This window comes from Adelges cooleyi, unplaced genomic scaffold (genome assembly GCF_023614345.1).
Source record: "Adelges cooleyi isolate 19-005CV unplaced genomic scaffold, UGA_ACOO_1.1 ACOO_flye_CR_arks_rails_tigmint_CR_PRNA_1, whole genome shotgun sequence".
Classification (NCBI taxonomy): Eukaryota; Metazoa; Arthropoda; class Insecta; order Hemiptera; family Adelgidae; genus Adelges; species Adelges cooleyi.
In genome coordinates this window covers 1,604,199-1,631,253 of record NW_026095751.1, presented here as the reverse complement: position 1 = coordinate 1,631,253, position 27,055 = coordinate 1,604,199, and the positions used below count along the sequence as shown (strand labels likewise).

Below are 27,055 nucleotides of genomic sequence, written 5' to 3'. Positions count from 1 at the left end.
CCTACTGCTGTTATCAGCTTATCACGACACCGCTCACCGTATATTATGTTTTTTTTCAAGAGAAATTATCTAGCATATTATATTCTTGGAAGAAAATAGAAAGTAATGGTACTTTTTTAATTACCACTTTACACATATGTAGATTAAACTAGACACCACACAATATATTAAGTATCTCAATCTAACTAACTTCACGTTAATGTAATAGAAGAAAAGCACGGGGAAGCGGCGGTGAATGGATATTTTAAATTAGTACGAGAACGTCTCTTAATCGGGGTGTGCATGTGTGTATGTTTACTACAAGGGCTCACTTCCTGCCTCTAGACTTACTATTACACAGTGTTATAATATTGTATACAGTACATACCTTGTCGTGGAGTCACTCGAAGCTCTATGACCTTGTCGATATTCCTTGAGTATGTGATCTTGATATGACGAAATGAACGTTGTTTTAACACGAATGTTTTCATTCATAAAATATATTTCAGACACTGGTGTTTTAACGTTATCTTACGACCATCTATTTCTCGTTAAAGTGTAATTCAGTACACGGTCTACCAATGGTTTTATAATAATCAATGCGCTTGTCAGAAATAACAACGTCTACTGAGTTATTATAAACCGACTACATTCCTCGCTGACCAAAAATAGTCACATGGGTGTAATAGGATTGTTCGACCGCTAGAATTAATGACCGTTAACGATACTTTTAAGAGGAGAGTAATTGGGTATAGATATATGTATATATAATGAACGAAAGAACAACAGTGTTTTTATTGCTTAATGATGACACGTGTGTGATAAGAAACTCGTACGGTTTAAAGTATTTAAGTGATTGAATTGTAATGAATATAGTATTTTTATATATCGCTACGGACTTGGCGTATGAATGTGTAAGGATAATAAGGAAGGATTATGTTATTGGTGGCCGCGGCGGACTGATAACAGCTACCCGACTTTGGCGTCCACACAATAAGGAAAGGAAGGACATTGGTGGCCGCGGCGGACTGATAACAGCTACCCGACTTTGGCGTCCACACAATAAGGAAAGAAAAGATATTGGTGGCCGCGGCGGACTGATAACAGCTACCCGACTTTGGCGTCCACACAATAAGGAGAGGAAGGTTGTATGAGAGATGTGAGAGAGCAACTGCGCTTCGCTGCGCTGTAGGCTGGGTTAAATAGTGCGTTTCTGTGTTGGTTAAGTTCGTCTCGGATAAGTTCGTGTCGAGTCGTGTGTCCGACCCCTTCTTTAATGAACTTATTGTTATGTAAATGTTACGCCTGTAATGAGTATGTGCGCTATCTATTAGAGTATTTTAAGTTTATTGAAATTATTCAAAGAGGTTCTATATCACACTACGCGCGTTGTATATTGAATAATAATAACATGATAGTTATATAAAAATGTCACATATAGTATAAATTTGAATATATAATATGTTATTACAAAATTATAGTTTAATAAATATAGTTAAAACTTAAACATATGCTTTATGTTACTACATTAATATAAATAAAATGTAATAACAATTATTTATACTTATATTTAATGTATTTACCATTTATATTTTTGCATCACAGCGCTTATTTGAAAGTGATTTTATGTCTTCCAATTATATTATTACCTGAAAATATGTGACATCCCCATCTTTAATATGCCTAAATATTACACACTACATGAAGCAATTTATTTATAACGCTAAACATTAGGAAAGGATAACCAGAAAGAGAAATATAAACAGTATAATATGTTGGTAAAAATATATTTGTAAAAATTTACTTCTTAACATCATATAGAATTTATGTATTGTAATTAAACCTGAATGAAAGAATTGAATACATAGTTTGTAAAAATATATTATAAATTAATTTCGATAACAATATTAAATTAAGAATGAAATCCTTTAATTTTAACGCATTAATGTAAGTGTTGATAATAATAGAGTGAAAAGTTACTAATAAAAAATTATGGTCAACGTACCCTTCATTGAGGATCTATTTCCTAAAAACATGTCAAAACGTTCTGCAAATACATCTTTAAACTTCAAATAAGATTTGAATTTTTTATAAATAGAATGATCTATGAATGTAGATTCAACGTCTTGAAGAAATTGTTTTGCCATTCTATCTGTAGGTTTAATGGGTAATTTTGTAAGCTCTACAGCCGGTAAGTTTAATGATTTTGCTAGAGCATCATGATCATTTTTGATCAAATGTTTTGCTTCTTCATATTTATGATGATATAACAGATTAGCTATCTCATAAAACCAATCTTCCGTCAAATTTAATGCACTTATGAATCTACTTGTAGCCAAATATAGTGTTTCGTTCCAGTATTTTGGGTGTACCGAGTAATTTGGTGGGTTTTGAATGTTTTCCAAGAATGTCCACAAGATTCGCAGCATAAACAGTTTGAATATATCAATAACTGTGTGATAGATCCTTCCAAAATCTCTCGCTGCATTGATTTCGTTACCTCGAGCAATGGATTGTTTATTTGTATGCGATGTAAGTAATTTGCTAATTTCTGTCCACCCGTTTTCCCCAACATATGTGTTGCACAATCTTTCCAAGTTGTCAGTTACTTTAAAATCAGAATAGAATACTTTGGAACTATACGGTTTTTTAATTTCATCGCTCAATGATGCTATCAAACTTTTAGTTTTATAAAGATTATGATCGTATAAATTTGTCAACAAAAACTTATTAATTTGTAATAGTTCTAATGTTTTGCGAGTGTCGGCTGAAATGTTTTTAACATCCGTATTATAGTCTTTGCAGTGCTTACAATTATCAGATTTGATGTAAAAGAAATTTCGACTGTCGCAATTTAATTCGAAATATTTGTCCAGCTCTTCAATGACAAAGTTGTGCATTTGTATAATTGTTTTTTTAAGCACCGATTGTAAAAAACTTTTCAAAGTGTCCACGTCTGGGTGAAAAGTGTTTTGCATTTTAAAAGCCAAATCGTAGACCAGCCATATCTCGTACAAATCTATAAATATTCTTGTATTGTAATGTGTATTGCTGTGTACTTTGAAAAAGGTACGAACCATCTTGTCGGCTTCTTCAAAGAAACTTAACGTGTTGACCGTATAACTGTCTATTGACCCGGGTTTTGACACCTTATAAATTTCTCTGGCTATTGAAAAATGAAAATGTGCTATGAACAGACAACTGCACTTGAGTTCGTTGAACTTTTTGATTCGAAGTCCGAATAGCTTCCCCTCGGGCATACTTTGTACATCGGCCGTTTCTCCGTTGTCTGAATAATCACCAGTGACCATGAACTGTTCATAGGATAACTCGGCTCTTAGTTGATCAATCAATTTTTCGTAATATTCGGAAAAAATATTCCGTGCTTGGAGTGTCACAAGTAAATATACCAGAAAACGTTGATGTATAAACATTTTTGATAATATAGTTTCGTAAAAATGATTAACTTGGACTCAATTGTGTATTTTATACAATCGCGAAACGCAAAAACGAGTACTGTCGGGTATGTACATTAAAATAGTCTTGTGAAAACTGGTACAATAACATGATTCCCATTTCTTTTGCTGGCTATATGGTGAAATATTTGCACAGTTGCTTAGACTTTTTCTGTTGCTTTTTTGGCAACCTAACCTACTTTCCCTACGATGTGGAGCCGACAAAATGTTGTTTTGCAATGATGTGTGTTTGTTTTTGGTCTTTTTTGAGCTTAAACCCACTAAGCCACTGAATCGATATTGTCATGTAAAATGTCCATAAATCCGAAATCGTAGCTGTATAAAATGTTATCAGTACTGTTCGTAGTGCTTGAAACAATATAATACACACCCATAAACATGTATTTCAGATAAAACAATTGAACTGCTGTTCTGCCAAATTATTATACACCTAATTCAATTACACTTAATAATTTTATTGCAATGATAAACTTTACCTATCAACACTTTCAGTCACAATAATTTCTGAAGACCTGTGGCTTCGACCTCAAAGACATCTTAACCAATTTTTAACTCAAAAATGGCGTTGAAAGCCAATGCACTAATAATGACACTAAGTGCAACTGTACACAAGTTTTAATGTTTTTGATAAAAAATTATTCATAATATTTTTAGTTAATTGTTTTACGAATTCATAATATAACAATAAAAATTCTAATAACTAAAAGCATTAAATAACTAATAATAAATAAGTAAAATAGATAACAATAAATTATTTAAACTCGAAATTAATCACAGTGTACACAGCTAAGGAGTAGAATTTCGTTCAGAGGTCCGCGACACAGGGGGAACGGACAGTGGGTGTGGCACTGGAGCGGGATGGTGCTGGATGCCTTTGTAGGTAACCGAAGCCCTGTAACCTGTAACCGGGTCAACGGTATAGGCGACGGTTTGTGTGCGTCCGTCCGGTAACTGAACCCGATACTGTCCGGTGACAAGTCCGCCGCCGTTCGGGTCACGGCGTTCCCATTGACCAAAGTTGGCACCACTGTAGTCGTCCCTGACGGCGTAGTCGAAGCTATAGCTTTTCCAAGACTCTTTTGGACGCTCCTCGTTGATTAATGGCGCAGTTCTCTTTTTAAACGTCACCGGCGGCGGCGGCGTTACAACCCAATAACTTCCATCGTCTTCGTCGACAAACACCTACAAGCAAATTGTAAATAATAATTATGAAATTAATAATAATTTAATAAATCAAACCAGTCTTCTCTTGGAGAAAATACATTGAATCACTGATCTTATGATCAGCTGATTTTCGCTCTCTTATCAATCATGTCTTATCAGTCGATTCTTATATAGAAACCTAAGCGATTAACTTATGTTGCTATCTGTCTTCGACGTATGATCAGAGTTGAGCATCAATTATTTGATGAAATGAATAAAATATTTAAGAAAAAAATAACCCGTTATTTACAGACTAAAGTATAAATTTTAATTTTAAATGGCATTATCCATGATTAAAATAAAATCATATTTATTCAGAATTTGTTTTATTTTGAAAAAAAGAACATACAGGTGATTCTTTAAGCGAAAATACACCTAACATCTCTTAATATAATTGCAATTTCGTAGTGTCTTTGTTGAAAACATTTTCGATTATGTTCTTTTACAATATTAGAAAACTACTAAAGATATCTCTTTTTTTGTATTTTTCAGAGCTCTATCAACTGTTGGAACTTAAATGGTAACGTATAAATTTAATTGGCTTTTTAAATTAAGAATAATTTACTCCCCCTTCTGTTTAAACTTTAATAACTCTACAAGTAATTATCCAAAACTGGTAATCGACCATTCAAAATGTCTAGCAAATTAATCATTATTTTAAAAAGTAATTAAATGTAATAAAACATATATATATTATACGTTATCATTTAAATTTTGAAAATTGATAGAGATCTGGAAGTAAATAAAAAATAAATTAAAATTTGAATATTGTCTAATATTGTAGAACGATATTTCGTGGGTACAGATAAAAAATTAGTAAATAAAAAACCATAATTATAAAATATACCTTTTCAGCTTCGCATTGAAGCTAAAACCACAGAGTTCTATTGTTTCCAAAGAAAAAACCTTTTAGATTAAATTGATATATTGACAGAAATGTCATAAGTAAATTACCAACAGGTAACTAGAACAAAGATTTTTCACTTTCTTCCCCTCTAACCGAACACTAACCTAACCGTTAAAAATGCTTAGAGTTGCTAATATTTCAACCGTAATTGTTTCTGTAAGGTGATTGTAATATTCCTGTGAAACTATATTCAACGTCCAAGTAAAAAGTATTATTTGACAGGGTTAGACAAGTCAAATGACAAACCATAATATTTGTTTACTAAACATTAAATAAAGTTTAATGTCTGTTCATTAATTTTGTATAATTAAATATATATATATATTAAAGATTTGATTAGAAACTTACATCTTTGTCGGTTGGAGCAATCGCTTTTTTGACGTTTCCAGATGAGTTGTCATCTTTTTCGAGTTCATCAAATTGCACCGTTCGGTCTGTTTGCCAGTTTTGTGTGGACGGTAACTTTGGCGGTAACGATTGAGATTCTGACATATTAATAAAGTTTTTACCAAACAATTTCTTTGACCATTCCTTATCTTCGTCGTTTAACTTGTTTGCACGATGAGCGTTGGTTTTCTTTTGCTCTTCATGTTCGAGTACATCTCGCTCGTTGTTCGTATTGCTGTCGATGGGCCGGTTTATAATATTGTTTCTATTATCATTAGTTTTGTGATTAAACGACGACGGTGATTTGGATTTCTCCTCGTTGTCGGATTGCGTGAATACATTAACGTTTTCCATTGCAGGACGGAATTTACTATTGAATTGTTCAGGCCGATTGACTTTTGTTTGGTCCTCGACGCCGGCAAAATAGTAATCGCTGTACCGTTGTTGGTTTTTATGTTCTACTACTTCCTCTAAATCGTGGTGGCGTTGCAAAGGCAAGGCGCTTTGCCTGGCGTCGTGTGAATGATGGCCATACTCAAAGGCGGAGTCTGCGTTTACGTTGTAATTGCTTCGGTTGTCATCGATGGCCCTGTTGTTTTCATCGTTGTCGACCGGTGTAGACGGCGCCCTCACTCGTTGTATCCAACGATGACCGTAGGCGCCGTTCACAGCGGTATCCACGGTTTTTTTCAACCCATCATTTTTCCGTTGTACGTCGCCACGTTGATTTGCATACAGCAAACGACTGTCCTCCATCCCGAGACGATCACTCCAGCCTTTCTGGCTTTCCACAGACTTAGGGTTGCTTCTGGTGTGTACGCTTGGACGTTGGACTTGGCCATAGTAGTCGTTAGAGTTTCCAAAATGCTCGTTCTGTTGCGAATTCACCGAGCTGACAACGATGACTACGACGACCAAAATGATAAACATCTTCGATAGACTCTGAAAGCCGAAATTATCGGTTATACCAAAATCGGGAGAGGTCACAGGTTTTCAGAAATGATCAACAAGCATTGTCAAGATCAAACATGTGTTTAAAATGATTGTCATTTGAGGCGCTCAAAAGCCAAACTGAATAACTCCATAAAATGAAATTTTTAGGTTAAAGTTATTTGAAACAACGTATGCAAGTACAATTGCCAATTTTCTAAGCGCCCTCTAGTGGTGAAAAATTCAACTATGGAGTTATTTATCTTGACCACTGAAAATTGTACACTTTTTTAATCCAACTATTATTCGCAATTTGAAAAAAAAAGTGTAGTCGGTTTGGCATCTGAGCGTCTCATTTCTAAAGTGCTGACTAACCAAATCAACCAACACTCAACAAACCTTACTACCCAACTTTGAAATGTATTTATTTAATAATGACCTCAAATCATCCACTCGCCACTCTTCTCACGACTGTTGTAAATAAAAGACTTTTTAAAAAAACGACGACCAACTCTGACAACAGATAGGTATCCAAAGTAACTTGTACCTCTTGGAAACGCAAATGGAGTAAATCAACATAAAAGCGAGCAACAAAACTTAATTTACCAAATGTTTACAAATACTTTACAGTCAAACCCACCCCATCTCACCAAGCCATGGAATTTCTCTTTTTTATTTTTAACTGTAAATAACCCATTTCATAAGTGTATTTAAAGGATTGTATAGAATGTAAATATTTTGTTATAAAAAAAAAAAAAAATTGTACATGGAATATAATGATACAGTGAACCAGTTTGATTTTGTCATTTTACTCTTTAGTTTCGATTGATTGATTTACTGTGGTAGAATATTTTTGCACAAGACCAATAATTATAAATGTTTAAAACAATGGAAAAACCAACATTTTTTTAAATTTATTTTGTTCGGTCACAAAACTAGTGATTTTATGAAGACATTATTTTTACAAGTGCCATCGTTGATCACATAAAAAAAAACGCAATGAAAGATACGGTTAAACGTGTTTAAAATTGTATTAAATTTAATTTTTATTAAAGTATACTTAAAGAATACCTCAAACAAATTTGAAAGGGTTTCACAAGGTTATTGAGTGCCGTATTTAAAAATAAATACATAAAGCTGTCACAAGTTGACGCACAAGAAAACATATACTATTTTTAAAACCAAATCAAAGCTCGAATAAAATATGAATTAATCGGAAAAAAAAACTATTATTTATTATGTAGAACTTAGTAACGGATAAACATGTTTTTTGGCAAGCAGTAAGGCATGCAACTAGACTAGACCATATTGTACATCCATCATTATAGCGGTACTCTAGTCTTTGTAATTTTATTTACCACATACCGTAATATACAATTTTAAGCTTGACCTAACCTAATCTAATAATATTAGATATTAACAAGATGATGGTAGAAAACAACATTAAGAACAATTTTGTACTTACATTATGTTTACTTGCGAAAAGATGTATTTTTTTTCTTTCTGAAATCTGACAATAATACCGATTCACACCTGAACTACAGTTCTAACGTGTCTGGTCATGTGCACCGAATGTCTCAAGTATTTACCCTCGTCCAGTGTCAAGTGACTACCGCAATTCAACAAACCGGTCCTCGTTAAGTAATTATTGTCTTTTTTTTTTTTTTTACAATAACGGGCTTTGCGTTACTTTCTCGACGGATGATTAATCACAGGAAAATAGCGTACAATTAAATAAATTAAATGTCTTGTGTAAACTCTGACTTAAAAATCTCTAGGAAATTGTTGTACCTATATCGTCATTAACTATAGTTTGTCGGGTAGGTTCTTCCTTTCATAATATTTACTTCGGTTGTCACTATGTTTGATTTATTTGTTTTGTTTTACAATTTTTTACTTTTAAGCAGATCCTAGTTTCAAATCGAAATTAGTAAGGCTGCGTTTAAAAATGCAATACAAAAATGTCAATATAGCTGAACTCGTTTGTACCGGGCGATCTATTTCACCTAAGACGTTCATCAATCAGATCTGATAAAATTTGATTAAAAATAAGAAGAAATTTGAAAACATGGAATATTAGCAAATTTGTTGGGCTCAACACCTTCCTAGTTCCGAGTTTTCGCAGTTTGAGCTTATGTTATATTTACTCATATTAAGTAACTTCTTTCCGCAAACATCTAAATAAAAATTTTGGAATCTATATAATATTACAATCGAAGTTGATTATCAACTGATAACAAAATTATTACTATATAGTACATTTAATTTATAAATTATAAATATAAATATAACAACCAAAGCCGCTACGGTAGTAGTATTAAAAATTTTTTTTTATAACTATAATTCTAATAGCACAATAAAAAATTGACCTTTGAACGCCCATTAGGAAACCGTAAACTTCAAATTAAAAGGAAAATTGGAATCCGTCTTATTAATACGATCTAAAATTACATCGAGTTGTTTTTTATCAAACTTCCGCCAAAACTGAGAAAAATAGGTAACTTAAAAAGTTTTATAACTAGAAAAAAATAATATTTGTACGCCTTAAAATTAGTTGGAATATACTTATATGACATTTTTTCCCGCCCACAATTATCGTCCCATTTTTTCTTTTCTCGTTTTATCTGATAATATTAATTTATAGTTCTCTATTATAAAAAAAAACATATTTTATATTGTTATTAGTGGTAATTGTCAGCTAAGCAAAGATTTAAATAACGAAAAATATGATATTTGATTTAAATATCACACAAAGATGTCTTTGAAATAATAGCTATCTAAATAAAAAATATATATATATCTAACAGGGAAAAAAATGTACCCAATGAACTTAAATGTACTTTACATTATTTTGTCTATTTATTTTAGCTAAAAAATGTCCAAAAAAAACTAAAAATTAGTTTTATGTTCTCGACGAGGTGAGAAAAGGGCTAGAATACTATTATTTCCATCCACTTACTTCGTCTATAATTTAAAAAGCAAATAACACAAAAATTATTTAACACATTACAAACCAGTTTTTGGTTTCACTATACTTAATGGATGAATTAAATATTTAGGTTAAAATTTGACTTCTAAAAGTTATCTTAAACATTTATCCTTTAAAATAATACCTACTGTATAATTGTTGTGTTTTAATTTACTATAGTAATTATAATTCAACTTACGTATATAACAAGCTCCATTTGCCAAAACAAACTGAAATATTTTTGATGTATTAAAAACACTATCTGTACTATTTGTCAGTAAAATAGACAATGAATTGGTTATATTTTTGAGCATGGCATATACCACGAAATGTTTTAACATAAAAAAAAATAAAAAACATTTCATTTTACCACGGGTTTTCAACTATTTTTATAATATCTGCGATAAGTTTGCTTTATTATTAATATGTGTATAGATATATATACAATGTTTATATTTTGTATTTGTTTATACTTAGCTGTGGAAAAGTAGTCTACAATGACAATAACAACCCTTTACCCCACCCTCCCAATAGGTCTTGCCACTATACGGTTGGCGGTCAGCCGCCAGGATAATAAAACATTAGAAGTTGTCTTGTTTAAAATGACACATAAACCACAATCAAACGTTATCCAACTAGTCTAAAAAAAACTAAGTATTAAAATATATATAAAAAAAGGCACATTTAAAAAAAAAATGGTTTTTATACTTTTTTAGGCAATAGAAAATTAAATAAGAATTTTACTAAAATAAAAAAACTAATTGGTTCGGGGGGGCTAAATCACGTATTGGGGGGGCTAATGCCCTTTTAGCCTACCCCTAAGTCCGCCTATGACTAACATACAAATAAGTATTTTTTTTTTTATATAACACAGTATTGTAGTTTTTAATATATTTGTATAATATATTTTGTTGAAGATTCAATTTTTATTACTGTATAAAATGTAAATCAATCAATCCAAAAATACTTTGATCGGTTCACTCTTACTTTCTGTTACTTTCAATTTTCAAATGCTATTTAGAAAGTATATATTTTATAACTGGTCTGTCGTCCGAGACCAATGATAATACCATAATAATATGTAATACAAATAGCAATATGTATGACAAAAACGATTTTTTTTATTCCTAAAGTATTTATAGAAAATATGAATCACGAAGGTAATTAATCAGACGTCAGCAATTAGTAAATGTGATTTTTTTCCCCTGGATGAATGTGAATGTTTTATAGAAATCTAATCTCGATAACTTCACCAAAATATTATTGCAAAAGAACTGGCTAAACAGTTAACTAACTGGCTAAACTTAATAAAACACTAAGGTGCTAATCAATGGATGCAAAATTAACCGAAATACAATAGAAGATAATATTATGCTATTCCAGTATCAATATGGTCGGCGCCTAAAAGAATAAATCGAGTGTTTTAATTATGAAAACGTCAAGTACTCAAGGAAGTGGCTTGATCCGTGTATGATTACACACTAATTAAAAACAACATGATTAGCTTTTGAAGAGAAACCACACAATGTTATTTTTTCATAGTTGATTTCAATGTGCGAAGAAAGTTGTAAAAGGTAAATAAAAAAATTTAATTTATGAAAAGACAATTATTGTTTTACACACATAACAAACCTAACGAAAATGAGAAATTGAAAAAAGTACAATTTTTTTTTTGATTTTCTAAGCAGTTAAAATAATACTAAAAACGTTTAAAATAGTATGTTTGTAATAAAAAATTAAAAACATTTTTCAAAAAATAATTTTCTTTTTTTTTAGATATTGTAATAATAATATTTTACGTTCCTACATTTCTAAAGCTATGAAAAAATATTTTTTTTTGTAAGACATCCTTATTAATTAACTGTTAAACTTATGAGTATTAGGTAAGGGTACATTTCTGTAATCCGAACCAATCTTCAGTGTTTAGTCATCCTTTTTAAATAGTTTTAAAAAATAATTATAATATATAATAATATGTGTGGAACAAACTGTATTTTATTAATATTATTCGAATGCAATAGTTTGTGCTATAAAGTAGGCACGGATGGTAAACTACAAATGGGAATAAATAGTGATGAAAAAAATATTATGTAAAATTAAGAATGGAATGTGCAATCCGATTCCGAAACAATGGCAGAACAGTCATTACAACTATTGTAAAAAAAAAAAGTGTCATAAATATTATAAGCAAGGTTCCGATAACCGTTAATTATGTATTAGGTTTAGGAATTTATTTGAAAACACTTAAAGTCACGTGCAATATAAATATTATTAAGTTCACTGAACGGTTACGTTCAAAAACAATAACAATGAATTGAACGCAAACAAATTATGCGTTCATTGAACTATTAATCCTATAACGTTATAATATATGTTTTAAAATCAGCAACGATTACCCTGAACTGAACGTGTAAAAAATAATTTGCTCGTTGAACCAATGCAAGTAAACGTTCATTAAAATAACACTTTAACGTGGATTTATTATTGGGCTGGATACAAGAAGTTACATTTTCGCGTAACAACATTCAAATTTTTTTTAAATATCAAGTGATAACAGATAATTGATAAGAGATTAGAGCCACGCGACGATTGATAAGAAACAAACGACAAGAGATTAGAGAAAATGATAAAATATTAAAGAGAAACGATAAGAAATAAGTGATAGCCGATAACAAATCCTTGGTTCAATGTTTTGTTTTGTGGAGCGTAGAAAATAACTAGGTTTTTATTTTTTTTTAACTTAACCTTAGTTCAATAAATTAGTTATTTATTTAATAAGTTGATATTAAACCAAAAAATAAGTTATGTTTTTAAACCATTTAAAAAAATCCTATTAAAAACTATTATCTATTTGGAACTTATATTTTTACCATGTAACTTGCAAAATAATAGTTTTATTAAAGAAGTTAATTATTGTGAAGACTTGTAAAATCAAACCTCCACGAAAATTGACTTAATTAATTATCATTGGCGTGGACAACTTTCCTCGACGGAAATGTACACTGAACGACCAACGTTAGTTTAATCATAAATAAATAAAACAAATTGTATAAGTAAAGGTTAAGTTCAAAAAATTTTACCGCTCTAAAACGTTTATAAGCAACAATATAATGATCAAATCATTTTGATACGTTCAGTTCAGTGAAGCTGGTTTCCAAATTATATTTTACAAATATATTTTGTATTATGTAATAAATTTTAGTATTTTAACAGTTCATTTTTGTTACGTTACGGAACCCTGGTTTGAAGACCTGGTTACACTTAATATGTTTGATTAAAAGCTATAATTTATTATTATAACACTACAACGGAAACTATAAGAATTACAGAACAATATATTTTATAATTGAATCTCCTTAAATAATTAAAAATAAAACCACTGCTTATTTGACATTACCGACGGTATACTTGTGTAGGCAGCAAAATGGGGGAAAAAAAACGGGTAGGTATTATCATATGTCCGTTTAAACATAAATCACAGCGACGGAGAAGATTGAATGGGGTCAGGAATGCCTGTTAGAGATTCTTTAAATTGCAGCTGATATACTCCCTTAGAACTGAAAAATTAAACAAACAAACAAAAAAAAACAATTAATACATTTAAGTAATACATTTATTGCTTCGATGCGAAACTGAGAAGGCGTTGTGTTAAATTATCAAGTTCATTATTATCGAAAATTTGATTTTCATCGAAAAATTGTGACTACGTGGCTAATTAAAATGCACTCAGGGAGTAACAACAGTGGGTAACCAGGTCTGAGACAGTGGAGGTCCTTCGTGAACTTGTAAAATCTCAACAAGAAGAAAAAACCCTTCGTCCTAAAAGGGACGGATACTTTTTAACATGAATAATATGTTATAGATGTCACCGTTTTCGCGTTATACATTCACTTTTAGTTAGACATAAGAGATTGGAAATATGAGGTTAGTGTCAATAGATTAACGATAAGTGATAACATATCAGAGTTAAGTGACAAGAGATAACATATCCATGATTAAAAAAAAAAAAAAAAAGAAGTGGCAAAATTACACTAATCGCAGTAGATAAATTCTATCAACAGTTAACATTATTTGCAAAATTGTAGACGGATCATCAACCCTGACATTTGAATAATGAATAATTTTAAGCAGATTTTTCTAAATATTTTTTTGGGATTTTTGTGAATTTTCTACCATTGACAGATTCGCGTCGAAACGTATTCGAAAACGATTTTGGTCACTTGTCGTACTCTGATGGCATATATTCGCCGACCACTACGGTTTTGGTGGAATCCACATTTGCACTGCATATAACCACTATGGCTTTGAAATCTTCACGTCTGTAGTCGTCGTACAATTGTGCACATTCGCCGTTTACACTGCCCTCTTCTTTGTAGTCGAAACAGTGTGTCGCCTTGTATTTGTCGCCGTCGGTTATTGTCGCAGCGTAAAAAAACGGCGCTGTTATGTGATTGCACATATCTACAAGGCCAGTCTCTAGTGGGGCAAGAAAAATTAAGTATCATAACTGAACTATAAGCCAATGTTTACAATATAATCCATAAATCGTGAAAAGTGTTAAAAATAGATAAAATATATTTTATAAACAGAGTGTTGTTGGCAAAATTATTTAGACATATTTTATTTTTCATATAATAATACGGTTTTTTAAATCTACCGAACTGCATCAAAACGTACTGTATTCGACCAAGTACAGTACATTTTGCTTTAATCATTGGAAATAGTATGTTTTCATTGTAATTCATTCCAAAACGTTCTATTTTCTAGTTTTAAATTAAACTAAATAAATATATATATATATAAATATTTCTATTAAATTAAGTAAAAACACTTATTTTATTCAAATGTATTGTGGAAAAAAATATTTTTTGAAAATCACGATTTAAATGAACCTTATCACTGATAAGGTTATCACACATAACAGATTATCACAATATTTTGGCGGGAATAAATTATAGCGTTTGAATGATATCAACGATATTTGTATTTTATAATTACTTATGTTGGCATAATGTAAGTAAAGACCGCTTTACATAATATATTTAAACCATATAATTTAATAAAATATAAGATAATATTGTTTTTTTTTTCAATCGTTTTGCATCAATCAATTTTCCTTCCTATGCCGTTTACATGAGAAATTGTTCGTTTTAAAAAAAATAGATGTAATTAGTACGTTTTGACTAATTTTTTTTTTTAGTAAATAGCACTGAACGACTAGTGTAATAAAAATATATTACACGGTTACGCGTTATAGTGTTTAGATAAAAATTGACACTCTCGAGACGGTAATTTATACTATACAACATATAATTATACCCTAGCGCGTGTGCGTGTAAAACAATAAATAGTTTTTGAATTTTATTTTTTAACCACTTCTAACGAGAAGATACTGTTTTGACAACAACGCTTTTCTATTTTTAACCTAACCGTCTAGACCAGCGATATCAGTATAGATTAGAAATCGTACTTGAAATATATATTGTAAATTGGGCGAAAAATGTCAACAGTTCATCCAAAAATGTAGGCATGTTTTTCGACTTGCAAATACATAAGTGGTCTTTGGGTTTTTTTTTCAAATTTTTAAGAATAATTCTACTCTGCTTTACCCCAAAAGGGGTCTTCATTTACATTTTGTAAGTTTAGTTTGAAAACAACCAGTCATGGCCTTGAAATACATGCTAACAAACAATTTCTACATTTTTTTTTTCAAAAATCAATACACGGTTTTTTCCATAAAAATTCCACGCGTTTTATTATGCTTGGAGAAGAATACTCGGTGTAATAAATAGTTTCTTTGTTTTTCTAGGTCACAGCTCGAATACTCACGAGTCAAACAAACAAAGAAAAATTCAAGTGTTTTTTTTTTCAGTTCAACTCGTTCAGAAAAATATGCTGTATCAACTTTAATCGTACTGTCGCTAATACTAAAAATATAATGTTAAGCAAATTACTGGCTTTACAATGATTTTTTCCTAAAATTTTAGATACATATTTTACTACATTTGAAAATTTTTATCACCAATCCATATAAGCCTAAAAGGTGTATTTTTGGTATTTTCAAATGGCAAAATATGTTTTTGATTACATAAATTTGTAGAAAAAACATTTTTTAATTATGTTAGCGTTTGAATTTTCATTTATCCGTTTATTAGCTATGACTTTTTTTAAGATACTACATTTCCTCTTGATAATTATCACATTTCTTCGGTTTACCAAACCCGGTAGCACATAACATTCACAATAAAATATATAAAAACACATGGAGGTGGGCATGCGTTTAACATACCTACACCTTGTTGAATTGCATGTGTGAGAATAATGTGGTAAAATTACTTTTGTAACAATCTGGTTGGTTTTGCCCGTCGTTGATGTATATGTCAGCCGTTCCACTCGGTTCACCCATACCAATTATATTAATATTAGTATGGATGACGTCCACGAATTTGGCACAAGAGCGGTTAACTTCATTTTTGGGTCCACTGAATAGCGGTTTGGCCGGGTCCAAGGCTAATGTACATTAAAGTGATTTATTATTTTTTCTAAACAGGACAAGCCCAAAGTAAAAAGTTATCTAATAAAGGAGACCGGCCTAATGGGACATACCTACTGCTTAATAATTTCGAAATTTCAAAGAAAATAATAGTAGCTAACACTTGAGACTTAAGATGCAAATTTATAATATTTCATCACCTAAATAATAATTTAATTAATATAAATAACATTTTAAAAATTCGCTTTTTGAAAGATTTAAATTTCTAGTAGGTATATAATATTTTAATCCTTTATTTTTCATCACAACAACAACACCTACACATGTTTTAACGAAACTATAAACAGGCGATCAGTATAATTTATAATCATGTATAGGAGATTATAATTACTCAAGTATTTAAAGAGTCTTTGATTTTTAAATATCATTATTTCTTATCAAAATCAAAATGTGTCATATTATTACCTTGCTATGGTATATTAAGCCAGTCTCCTCTGTACATTAAAGTAAATAATTTAGAAGATAACAATATGTAAGAACAATATTTTACAAGAACGACTGAAATAGCTATTAAACAGTGAACAAGGAATCAAGATGTACGGAACATGAGAGCATTTTTATAGAAGTGAAATGTGGATTTTTTTTTTAAATTTGTTTTTTTTTTTTTAATCGTTTCGAAAATTGCTAGTTTTTACATAACCAAAAACGGATTTTTCACATTTTTCTGTGTTTTTTAATATATATACTAAACGATGTAGATAAATTATGATGCTAGATTTGAATTAAAATAAAAAACAGAATTTAAAATCAATGAAAAGTACAGAAAGTGTCGCACTGTTCCAAAACAGAGTCCCGAAAAAAGGTTACTACTTTGACGGTTTTTTGGAACGCATTTATACATCCTCAGAGTGCCAAATTTGGATAAAATAGCCTTAGTTTGGTGTTTTTTCACTTACCAGTGACTCTGTCCAACATGATGTCTTGGTCAGCCAGTATAGTTCCCACTTTACAGGCCACGTGGGCTCCCATGCTGAATCCAATCACGTGGTAATTAGTTATCTCTGCACGTAACTTCTTCAGTAAAGCGATACACTCTGCTATGATTTTACTAATTGCTGAAACGGCACAAACAGATTTCACATAACCCTTAGCAGTGTTGGCGATTTTGAAATAATCCACCATGATAACGTTGCTGTCGTCTTCTTTGTTCTTGTACGCTGGAAATGTATACACAAGTTTAAAAATCACTAATTTGCCAATAAGTGCCCAAGTACTTTAATACTTTTGAAAAGTATTGTCGACAAGAAGGCAAATATTAGATATTTTAGTCTATTATCTATTAACAGCTTCAGTTGCATAATTTATACATATATATAAATATATATATATATATTATAATTAACTCCATAAAATGAAACTTTCTTTTCAGGACTGGCAGTTAAAGTTATTTAAAACAATGTATGTAAGTGCAATTGCCAATGTACTTAGCGCACATTAGTGGTGAAAAATTCAACTATGTAGTTATTTGTCTTGGCCACTGAAAGTTATATACTTTTGTAATCCAACCCTGCTATTATTCGCAGTTTGAAAAAAAAAGGAGTTAATTGGGTTGGCATCTGAGCGCCTCAATTGCAAGGCTGATGATTAGAGTAGTTATTATTTGATTATTTATTATTATTATTATTTGATTTGTTTTAAAGGTTTAAGCAATTAAAATATAAGCTAAAAGAAATTTAAAAAAAAAATTAACTTGTGTTACATTTGTCCCTTACTGTGGGTACAATTGTAACACTTAGTTTGTTTTACTTTTAATCTCATTTATTCGACAATTTGTGAAAAGATCAATACTCGTACATTTATAATGGGATCATGTTACACAACAGATTAAAAATGTAATCAAACAAAATAAGTTAGAATCCTAATGGAAATAGATCATTTTATAAAAATTGGTACAATTGTACCTGCAGTCTCTCCTACTACACTCAATATTTCATAACAATAGTCTGTAAAAAAATTATAAAATCTAGGATTAACTCTCACAATAATGGGATGTACTATAATTAGCATGCAACATGCTAAAAAGCTTTGGCCTCCCAGCTCAAAAACGACACAAAATAGCGTCACGAAAGTAGCGCACAAGTGGCACGATCTAGCGTTTGTTTTTTTATACAATATGTATATTTATATAATATGTTTATAAAATGTCTTGAGGCAAGTCTTTTAAAGTTCTTAGATCTGAATGTGCATCAAATACCTACCTAAATTATTTGATTGTTGTGTACAATTATTACTTACTTATTCACAGTCATATTTTATATAATAGATAAATAATTGATATACATTCATATTGTTTTAAGTGAACCATGAAAGGTACAAATCCATATTGTATTGATATTATTTTTAAATGGATCACCAAATATTCATCTTAATAAATGAAAATAATTTCACAACGAGCACAATTCAACGAATGGTTAAATTTTTCCAAAATAACTGACCGGGTGAATGTTGCCAATAAACCGATTAAGGTCAAATACTGTTAAAAAACTACTGAATAAACATTTGGCCACAACATAAAATAATTAAGACTATACTGTTATCATACGATATCGCAAGGAGATTATAGATCGGTATTAATCATTGTTTTCAAGAGCCAGCAGACTAAAGCATGTACCATGTTTTATAATTTAAGCCTCACGTCAATGAGTAAACTGTATTTTTTTCATAAGGCATTTATCATTTCACAGTTTGCTTTACAGCGGTTCAATTTGATGGGAACAATTTTATTTTTGAAAGGTTTTTTAGGGGTTTTCCCGACTTTGAATCTATCGGACAAGGTTGGATAATATCATCTTTTGGGCAAAACCCAACCCGAATTTTGTCGAACCGCGTTAGTTGAAAATTGGTTCGAAAACATTACAATTTTTTAACAACGTTACACCAAAAAAGTTTTAATCTTCTATTTGAAGATTATAGACATTTTTTGAAGTTTTATTGCCAGCAGTTTAGAGCAACGCACGTGTGCATGGGGTTTTATAAAACCAATAACGGCTATTATTAGACCTAAAAATTTTAATTTCATCGATAGCAGTTTAGAGCAACGCACGTGTACATTTTTTCTCATATTATTATTCCGAAAAAAAGATTACTCGCTACTTAAGAGCCGTTATAAACTGAAATTGGTTTTCAAATAATCAGCAAGCAATCATGAGATACAAAAAGCACACACTAGCGGTGTGGTACAAACGACGCTATCTCAAAAGGCACATTATACAATATGGTTTAAAGACATTTTCGGCACATTTTTTACTTCCACTAAAATATGCAAATTGTTTATTATATTTCGACCTAAAAGAAAAAAAAAACATATAATGAATTGAATGTACTTCAACTGAGCTAACATAACCTACTATTTAAAAAATAATAGATTTTCAGCCTACTCGCGCATATTTTTTTTTTTTTTTTTTTGTCATAAAGTGTTTCTATTAAATTTTGTTTTAAATTATAATTCCATTTATTTTGTACAATTTTCAGTGAAATTTACTAAGAAAATTGTTTTGGTCTAGTCTGTATTGAAACAAAACATACTAATTATTTCATTTTTTTTTTAACTATACTACTGCAACGAAAATTAAAAACAAATTTTTCCCTTTTTGCCAATAATTTTTATTGACTTTTAACCAAATTACACAAATGACGATAATATTGATAAAAAACAGTTATGTCAAGTGTAATTTTTTAAGAGCTAATAGTCAACTTGACTTTTTTTTTACAGGCTTATTTTACAAGGTAATTTTTTTTGGGGGGAGGGACATTCAACATCTTACTGGGATTAGTTTTTTTTTTTTTTCATAGTGTTTTTATATAATGTGATTTCAATTTTATATTTAATATTGATGCATACTTTTAGGTTTTATTTTTTATACATTTCAATAATAAAAACTGATTTGAGTATAACTTAAATAAAAACTCAAAAATGTATTTTTAAGTACTTAATTCGACAACGTATTTAAATATCACAATGTTAACAAGTTATTAGGTATGTCTGAGAGTGAAAATCCCTCACAGATCTGCATCTAAATTTTTAAAATCAATATCTTTTCATTTCGGTTCCTCTTTCAAGCTACACCTTAAATTATGTATTTAATATAAAAAACAAATCACAGTGTATAATACAAACACCAATAGCCTCAATTACGGTTAGCCAATGAGGGTTAATAAACTAACTGAATCAATAATACATTAAACAAATATAATAATTGTATTCCCGTTATAAGCTCTAACCACGACAGATAATAGCCACATCATATTACTGTTTTTCTATTTTGAAACTATTTTTTTTTTCCACGGGATAACTAACCCAATGTGTCTATCGGTTTTTTTAACGATATCGACCCTCAGACCACTCTGGGTTCAACTCACCTAATCGTATGGCATCCATGGTTTTGTTGTCGTGATGTTCGGAATAACCGTGTACGATGAACACAATTTTGTCACTACCTTCTGCCAAAGGAGCGTTCAGAATGGTCTGCTCATCGTTTGTATCTATCGGAAACAACGCCGTCTGTCTGAGGGGCGAAAAAAAAAAGTCAAGCAATTTATTATAAAATTACACTAATAGCGAATAATGTTATTGTTTTATGGCCAATTTACTTGGTGTATAAAAAAAAGTCCACTTCTTTTTCCGCAATCACGGGCGGCTCACTGCACTCTTCCGTCGCGGTTGATAGTTTCAACACCGAAAGTGCTGCCACGGAAATACTAACATAATAACATAGCAGATGCATTGCGCCAATAAAGTTTTACTTAAAAATTGTTTTTTTAACGACACAAATCAATCGCTTTTCGTGTAGGAAACGACTTTTACCGGTTCGAGTTGGCAATCTAGGTAAATTTTAGGAAAAGACAAAAAAATAAACCATACAAACTAATGTGGGAAGATTGCTTTGATTTTTTTTTTTTTTTTGCAACCCAACGTTTGCGTCTAACCTACTGTACTTGTTTGCCGTTCGAACAAACTGTTCAAACAGCAGCTATCGTTAATTTTGCTATAACCCACCTAGGTGTCACTGGAAACAAAATGATGAACAGAACACAATACAATAATTTATGACCTGCGTTGTGTGGATGAATATCATATAATATTTATATTATTGGCTGAACATTTAACCAGATGTTGCGTTTAAACAATATTACACCATGACATTGTGTGACGAATGGCAATGAAACGATGCTACATATTATTAGGTATTATTTTACTTAAAAAAAAAATACTTGGCTTAAAACAATTTGCTTTTACTTTTTTCCGTGCGGTATAGTTGTTTAATCAAATTATTATTATTAGTATATTTTAATACCTTTTTAGTTTACAACTTTGGCTGCTATAAAACGCATTTTACATATTAATGTCTTCTACTTGTTCACCGTCTTCGCCTTACACTCCAAACTACATGGGGTCGGCCACCCTAGTCCTACATGAGCTACTGTATTTCATTAATTTTTTTAGCTTCGATGCGATAGCTTAACTAATTCAACTAACTTAATTGAATCATTGATTGTTTTTGTTATGACAGTCTATGTTAATACAGTTCGAGTACTAATATGCCACACGTTTGTGTGGTTTTTTAGGTGTCTAATTTTTTTTGTATCTAATATTTAAACACAATTTTTTATTTTAATAAGAAAAAAACATAAACTACGATGATATTTAGTTGTTGTTTTTTTTTTATAGCAAATACCTACGCATTCGGAAAACCTAACTTAACCTGAAACCATGCAAATCGAATTATAAAATATCATCTAATTACTTTATAATATATAATATAAATGATTAACCGTATTTTCTGCCGCCTAGTTAAAGTAATAAATGAATAAATATTAATCCTGATAATGTAAACAACAATTACAATTCATGTAGGTGCGTGAATTGTAAATTATATTGTACTGTAAACTACAATTTATTTGAGGTTATGAAATCCTTACACAATACTGCTATTGTACTGCGCACATGACACACTGGCTCCTTTGTACTTGGTGTGGACTGTACTGGTTAAACTGTACTTGGGTTTTTTATGTTTACTGTCAAATCATTTCACCCTATTTCCTGCAAAGTAATAGCAGAGAAGAGATTATTTTTGACAGTGTTTCGCAAGAAAATCCTGGCGTCTGACCTAAACAGAAAACCCAATGTTTTTGGGCTGATGCAATATATGTTTAACATTTAATGTTTGACTTGTACTTTTTAAAACATACACAACTCGGTGGGAGAACAATTGTTGAAGAAAAAAAAACAAAACTGTACGAACTTAGCATGTACAATTTTTATCAATAGGATTATTGCAACTATAGTTTTGGCGGTGGAATGGAATATAGCGAAGGGTTTGCATGTCTTACCTGTGAAAACTAGGCACTGTGTCAAATTTTAGTCAAGGGCGTCTAAATCTCTTGCGTCACTGTGTAAACATTCGAGTACAATTTTAAAGATTAAACGATGATAATAATCATAAAAACAGTTACTCCAATCTCATATTAAACACTCGACCGAGACAATGTCAAAACTATTTTGCAATTGTATCCGTTATGCAATTAGGATTAGCGACATTTCGAGTATTCGACAAGTGTCGAACACGATACTTACACGAGTGTTACGACCCGACCCGTCGGTATATAAGCTTTCCGGTTTTCACCAAAATGTCTTCATTTGTAAGCCAACCTAGGCAATTCCTCCGTTGTTAACTGTTATTGCCCACGAGTACACTACGACGATGGCTTCTAAAATTTTTAAAGTATTGGCTGTGATTCCGCTACTGCAATGTGCTTGTTACGGCCAGCTAATCGACATCGACATCAAAATCGACGACGGCTTGTGTTCGTCTTCGTCTCAAGACGTTGACGTACTGACGACTTTATACACCAAGTAAAAAAAATAAAATCCTAAACGATATTTCCAACGCATATTATGTTTATTATACTTTTACATTAGTCTTACATACGCACCGATCACAGCCGATGCGAATACAGTGGCGACGGCACCGTTCTCGGGATACGACGAACTCGTGGTGATCATCCCGGACTACCACGTGCCCTCTGACTCTGCTGAAATCACTGGCCTCAGAAACGGTAAAATACACAAAATGTTACTAAAAAACCAGTGCGGTCTTGTGGTATAGAACTTTGGGGTTCGGCAAAAATATCCAACACGAACAGAATCCAAGTGTTCCAATCCCGGGTCCTTCATCCCGAGTTCCACAGAGACACTCAGGAGAGTGTCTCTGGACCCTGCTGTAGTCGAAGTAGCCAAAACTCATTACAAAAGATTCCGAAATAGACTCCAGGGACATCGTCCTAATCCTTTAATTGCCGACCTGGTCTCCGATAATCTTCCTGCTAACCTAAACTCCACTCTTCCAGCCATCGGAGTTCACTAGATGATTTCTTCAAACAAGCGATACGCTGCGAATTGTATACATTAATCATATGCTTATTGTACGAATATTGTAGTGTACAGATTGTATATTTTTCTAATAAATACATTTAAAAAAAAAGTTATCCTGCAAACGGAATTTTTAGAAACTAGCAGACAATGATCACCAAATGCCTTTCTGTAAATCTGTATAAAATTAATTTATTCGATAGTACCCTATTCGGAGGAATTTACTTGCTCGGTATAAAAACTAAGCGGGTGAGTATTAGTGGATTGACGTTTCACAAGACCATGTTAATTAAAATATAAGGAGTTTTTAAATAAATAGGGGAGAAACGGAATCATTCGTTTTTCTAATAATTTAGGTTTATTTGGAAATCTGCCAATAATGAAGTACTGATTTTTTTTTGAAAAAACTGTTGAACTCGACGGTTGTTTTCAGCGTTACTAAGAGCAAATCGATTCCTCAACATCATTGTGGCCGACATACGTCCGGTGTTAAGCGCATTGGTGGGATTTGTCGGGGCTGTGGTCGATGGAGTTCTACAGGTGGCCAATGGTCTATTGAGATTACTTCGAATCGTGAACGCCTCAAGAAATGAGATTAGGAAAACACGTGCCATCGGCGTTGGATTAGGAGCACAAATAGCCGGAAAATTAGGAAGTCTGCTTCTGCTCGAAGGACTAGTGTTTGATAGAGTCACGGGTAAATATAATAATAATTATGTCGTTATAATAAAAAAAAAAACAATGGGTATATTTTATTTACTACCCTAACTGTTTTTAGCTTTGATATTGTTTTTATATTTGTGTCTATATAGATCAGAAATCACATTTGTAAGGTACTTTATACAGCCAAAATTTTTTTTAAAAATCCACCTTTTCCAGGTGGATAAAAAATTGGGGAAAAAACTAAAATTCCTAAATAACATCTCAAATGTTTGAGAAAAAAAATAGGTTTATAATAATATTATCAATAACAAATAACGATATGGCCTTAGGCTAATTTTACCCCTTTAATGTTGTCTAATTAAAAACATATGAATCGTATCTTATATTATTATCTTGTTGTTAGCTTTAAGCCCACAGGGACCTTTATTCGATGAACCTTTAATATCTACACAAGTAGGAACATTTGTGGAAGTTTATCATTCAAATTCTGGTGTCCTTGGACACGTGGCATTACTTGGACACCTTGATATCATACTATCAGATGGAAAACTTCAGCCCCACTGTCCTTCAGGTAAATCACTGAACAAATATGTACTTTTAATCTTTCATTAAGAATCAATTATGCAAAAGAACGATGGAAATTATGTAGCTGTAATAAATAGTATAATTGGATTTATTAGAAAGAAGCTACAGGAATGTCTCGAGACGGGAACTATAGGAAGAGTTAAGTTTAGTCAGAATTAGAAATGAGTAGATAGTCTGAAGTACAAGGCACAAATTATGTTGAGGGTAAAACTTAATCAAAGAAGAAAGGGGAATGCAAATTTAAATGGATACAGGATGGGAGTTTGGCTGGCTAATCATTATAAAAAAGCGAAACAGGAGTCGCAGAAAGATTTTGCACTATAAAATGGTCATAATGAACAATCGGTTTTCTTTTTACCAAGAAGCAAAATTTTCAGATATTTAAGATCAACACCTACTGGATACTTTCACTCATCCGAATAGTCTCTTATAGTATTATACTACATGTTATATTATACTACATGTCCAACTTGTTGTTTCTACCATTGCAGCTGCTTATCCAAATGCTAATTTGTGTTCACTAATACATTCGCTGTTGTACTACACCCAAATCCAGAACGGCCAGAGTGTGGTCGGTAAAAAGTGCATTGAACTAGGCTTAAGCTTTCCGGATCCAATAAACAATTGTCAACAGACGTACTCCTTATTCGGACTTTTGGATGTAGTGGTTAAAGCCGCCACTTGTGAATTTGGCGGTGGCGAACTGGTCACTATCGGACGGGGCAACGATTTATCGTAAGAATACAATTATTACAATAGTTAATCAGAACAAACAGAACAGAAACTATATAATTTCTACATGGGCTCTTATGGGAACGGTTAAAATCATGTCCTCTTAGACTCTTAGATTCCCTGATGTTTATTTTGTGATAATGATACCGTTCTTACAGTTATGTGTATTTTTCTTTTTAGACTTCCCAGTGGATCTGTTGTCCAAGTCAGCGCAGACGTCCTATTACGCCTATTGTAAAAAATTGGCTAATCAGTTCATGACTATTTGTCCCCAATACACTTTATTGTCGTTATTAGATATTAAGTCAATTATCTTGTTATTATAGTTAAAAAATACATTTTCTTTTAGAACAGCTTAAAATCGTTGATAATATTTTTTGTGTCTCATTAAATGGTATCACGCAGCAAAATGATCTTTGCTGAACAATCATTTTTTACTGTTAATAATGCAACTATTAAACCACTTATGTCTAACATACTGACTTAACACGTCGAGATGAAGAGGTTTTCACAAAGAACCGCCTTAACTGAAATTGATAAATACTTTCAAATAAATGTTTTGATGCAAAACTGCGTGTATGTATAAATAACTATTAAATATTTACCGTTTCATAACCAGAAAAAAAATAAAAAATTTACAATAGTGTTATTTTATTCTTTGTATGGTTTTACAAATAATAAAAGGACAGCAAATAATTTGAAAATATTAAGTCCAATCATAATGTTACCTGTATATTGCGTACATTAGGAAAAGCGTTTAGTATGATAAACCGGCATTTAATGCAGACAGTGATTGGTAATAAGTATAATCAAGCTGATAATTGATAAAAATCAATTGACCGCGGTTACCATACTTTAACAATAACCCGGTAGGTCATGGTTACTTGATAAGATACCGTGATTACAACAGCCAATCAGAAAACGATATAAGGCACACAACGCATCTTTGATACTGCTTTAAGACACATCTAGTGTTCATTCAATGGTTTAGTGTCTTTTTAAAACTGTTTATTATAAGATATATTAATTGGATTGACAACTCAGATATATTTTGAGCGGTACGCAAACATTTCATACAGTTATGTCTTAACGTTTTTTTAAAATTTATTTTACTCTCAAATGAAATTCCGTTAGGTTATTTCACTCGCAGACACACAAGACACACGGAATAGCAATATAAATACCAAATTTAATAATATAAATATGTTCAATTGCTATTGGTTCAATTAGTATATATGTGCTGTTCAAGTGTTATGTACTTATCTAATCCAACACTTGAAGTTAATTACAGGTAATTAAAATG

At 31.3% G+C, this 27,055-nt stretch overlaps 3 protein-coding genes across 4 annotated transcripts; 1 reads left to right on the top strand and 2 right to left on the bottom strand.

The window, feature by feature from the left end:
• Positions 1–4,146: 4,146 nt before the first annotated feature.
• On the bottom strand, positions 4,147–8,488 carry LOC126835176 (putative uncharacterized protein DDB_G0289963). Its single transcript, XM_050567528.1, has 3 exons — positions 8,348–8,488; positions 5,914–6,894; positions 4,147–4,637 (listed from the first exon to the last, which is right to left on the bottom strand). The coding sequence occupies exons 2-3, from the start codon at positions 6,880–6,882 to the stop codon at positions 4,242–4,244; spliced, it is 1,365 nt and encodes a 454-aa protein (XP_050423485.1). The 5' UTR covers positions 6,883–6,894; positions 8,348–8,488; the 3' UTR covers positions 4,147–4,241.
• A 1,535-nt stretch (positions 8,489–10,023) lies between these two features.
• Positions 10,024–21,353, bottom strand: LOC126833629 (lipase member I-like). 2 transcript variants are annotated; one of them, XR_007684990.1, is made up of 7 exons: positions 20,994–21,353; positions 20,763–20,908; positions 17,300–17,560; positions 16,187–16,360; positions 14,080–14,326; positions 13,248–13,407; positions 10,024–10,080 (listed from the first exon to the last, which is right to left on the bottom strand). XR_007684990.1 is itself a non-coding variant. In XM_050565074.1 (6 exons), exons 1-6 carry the CDS (start codon positions 21,125–21,127, stop codon positions 13,326–13,328), a joined length of 1,044 nt encoding a protein of 347 aa, XP_050421031.1. In that variant the 5' UTR covers positions 21,128–21,353; the 3' UTR covers positions 11,710–13,325. The 2 variants fall into 2 exon arrangements, 1 of the variants encoding a protein (XP_050421031.1); XM_050565074.1 differs by lacking the exon at positions 10,024–10,080 and having other exon boundaries at positions 11,710–13,407.
• Positions 21,354–23,020: 1,667 nt separating this feature from the next.
• Positions 23,021–26,113, top strand: LOC126847553 (lipase member I-like). The gene is made up of 6 exons (XM_050587878.1): positions 23,021–23,256; positions 23,323–23,459; positions 24,206–24,469; positions 24,839–25,006; positions 25,512–25,755; positions 25,933–26,113. The coding sequence occupies exons 1-6, from the start codon at positions 23,105–23,107 to the stop codon at positions 25,988–25,990; spliced, it is 1,023 nt and encodes a 340-aa protein (XP_050443835.1). The 5' UTR covers positions 23,021–23,104; the 3' UTR covers positions 25,991–26,113.
• The last annotated feature ends 942 nt before the right edge of the window (positions 26,114–27,055 follow it).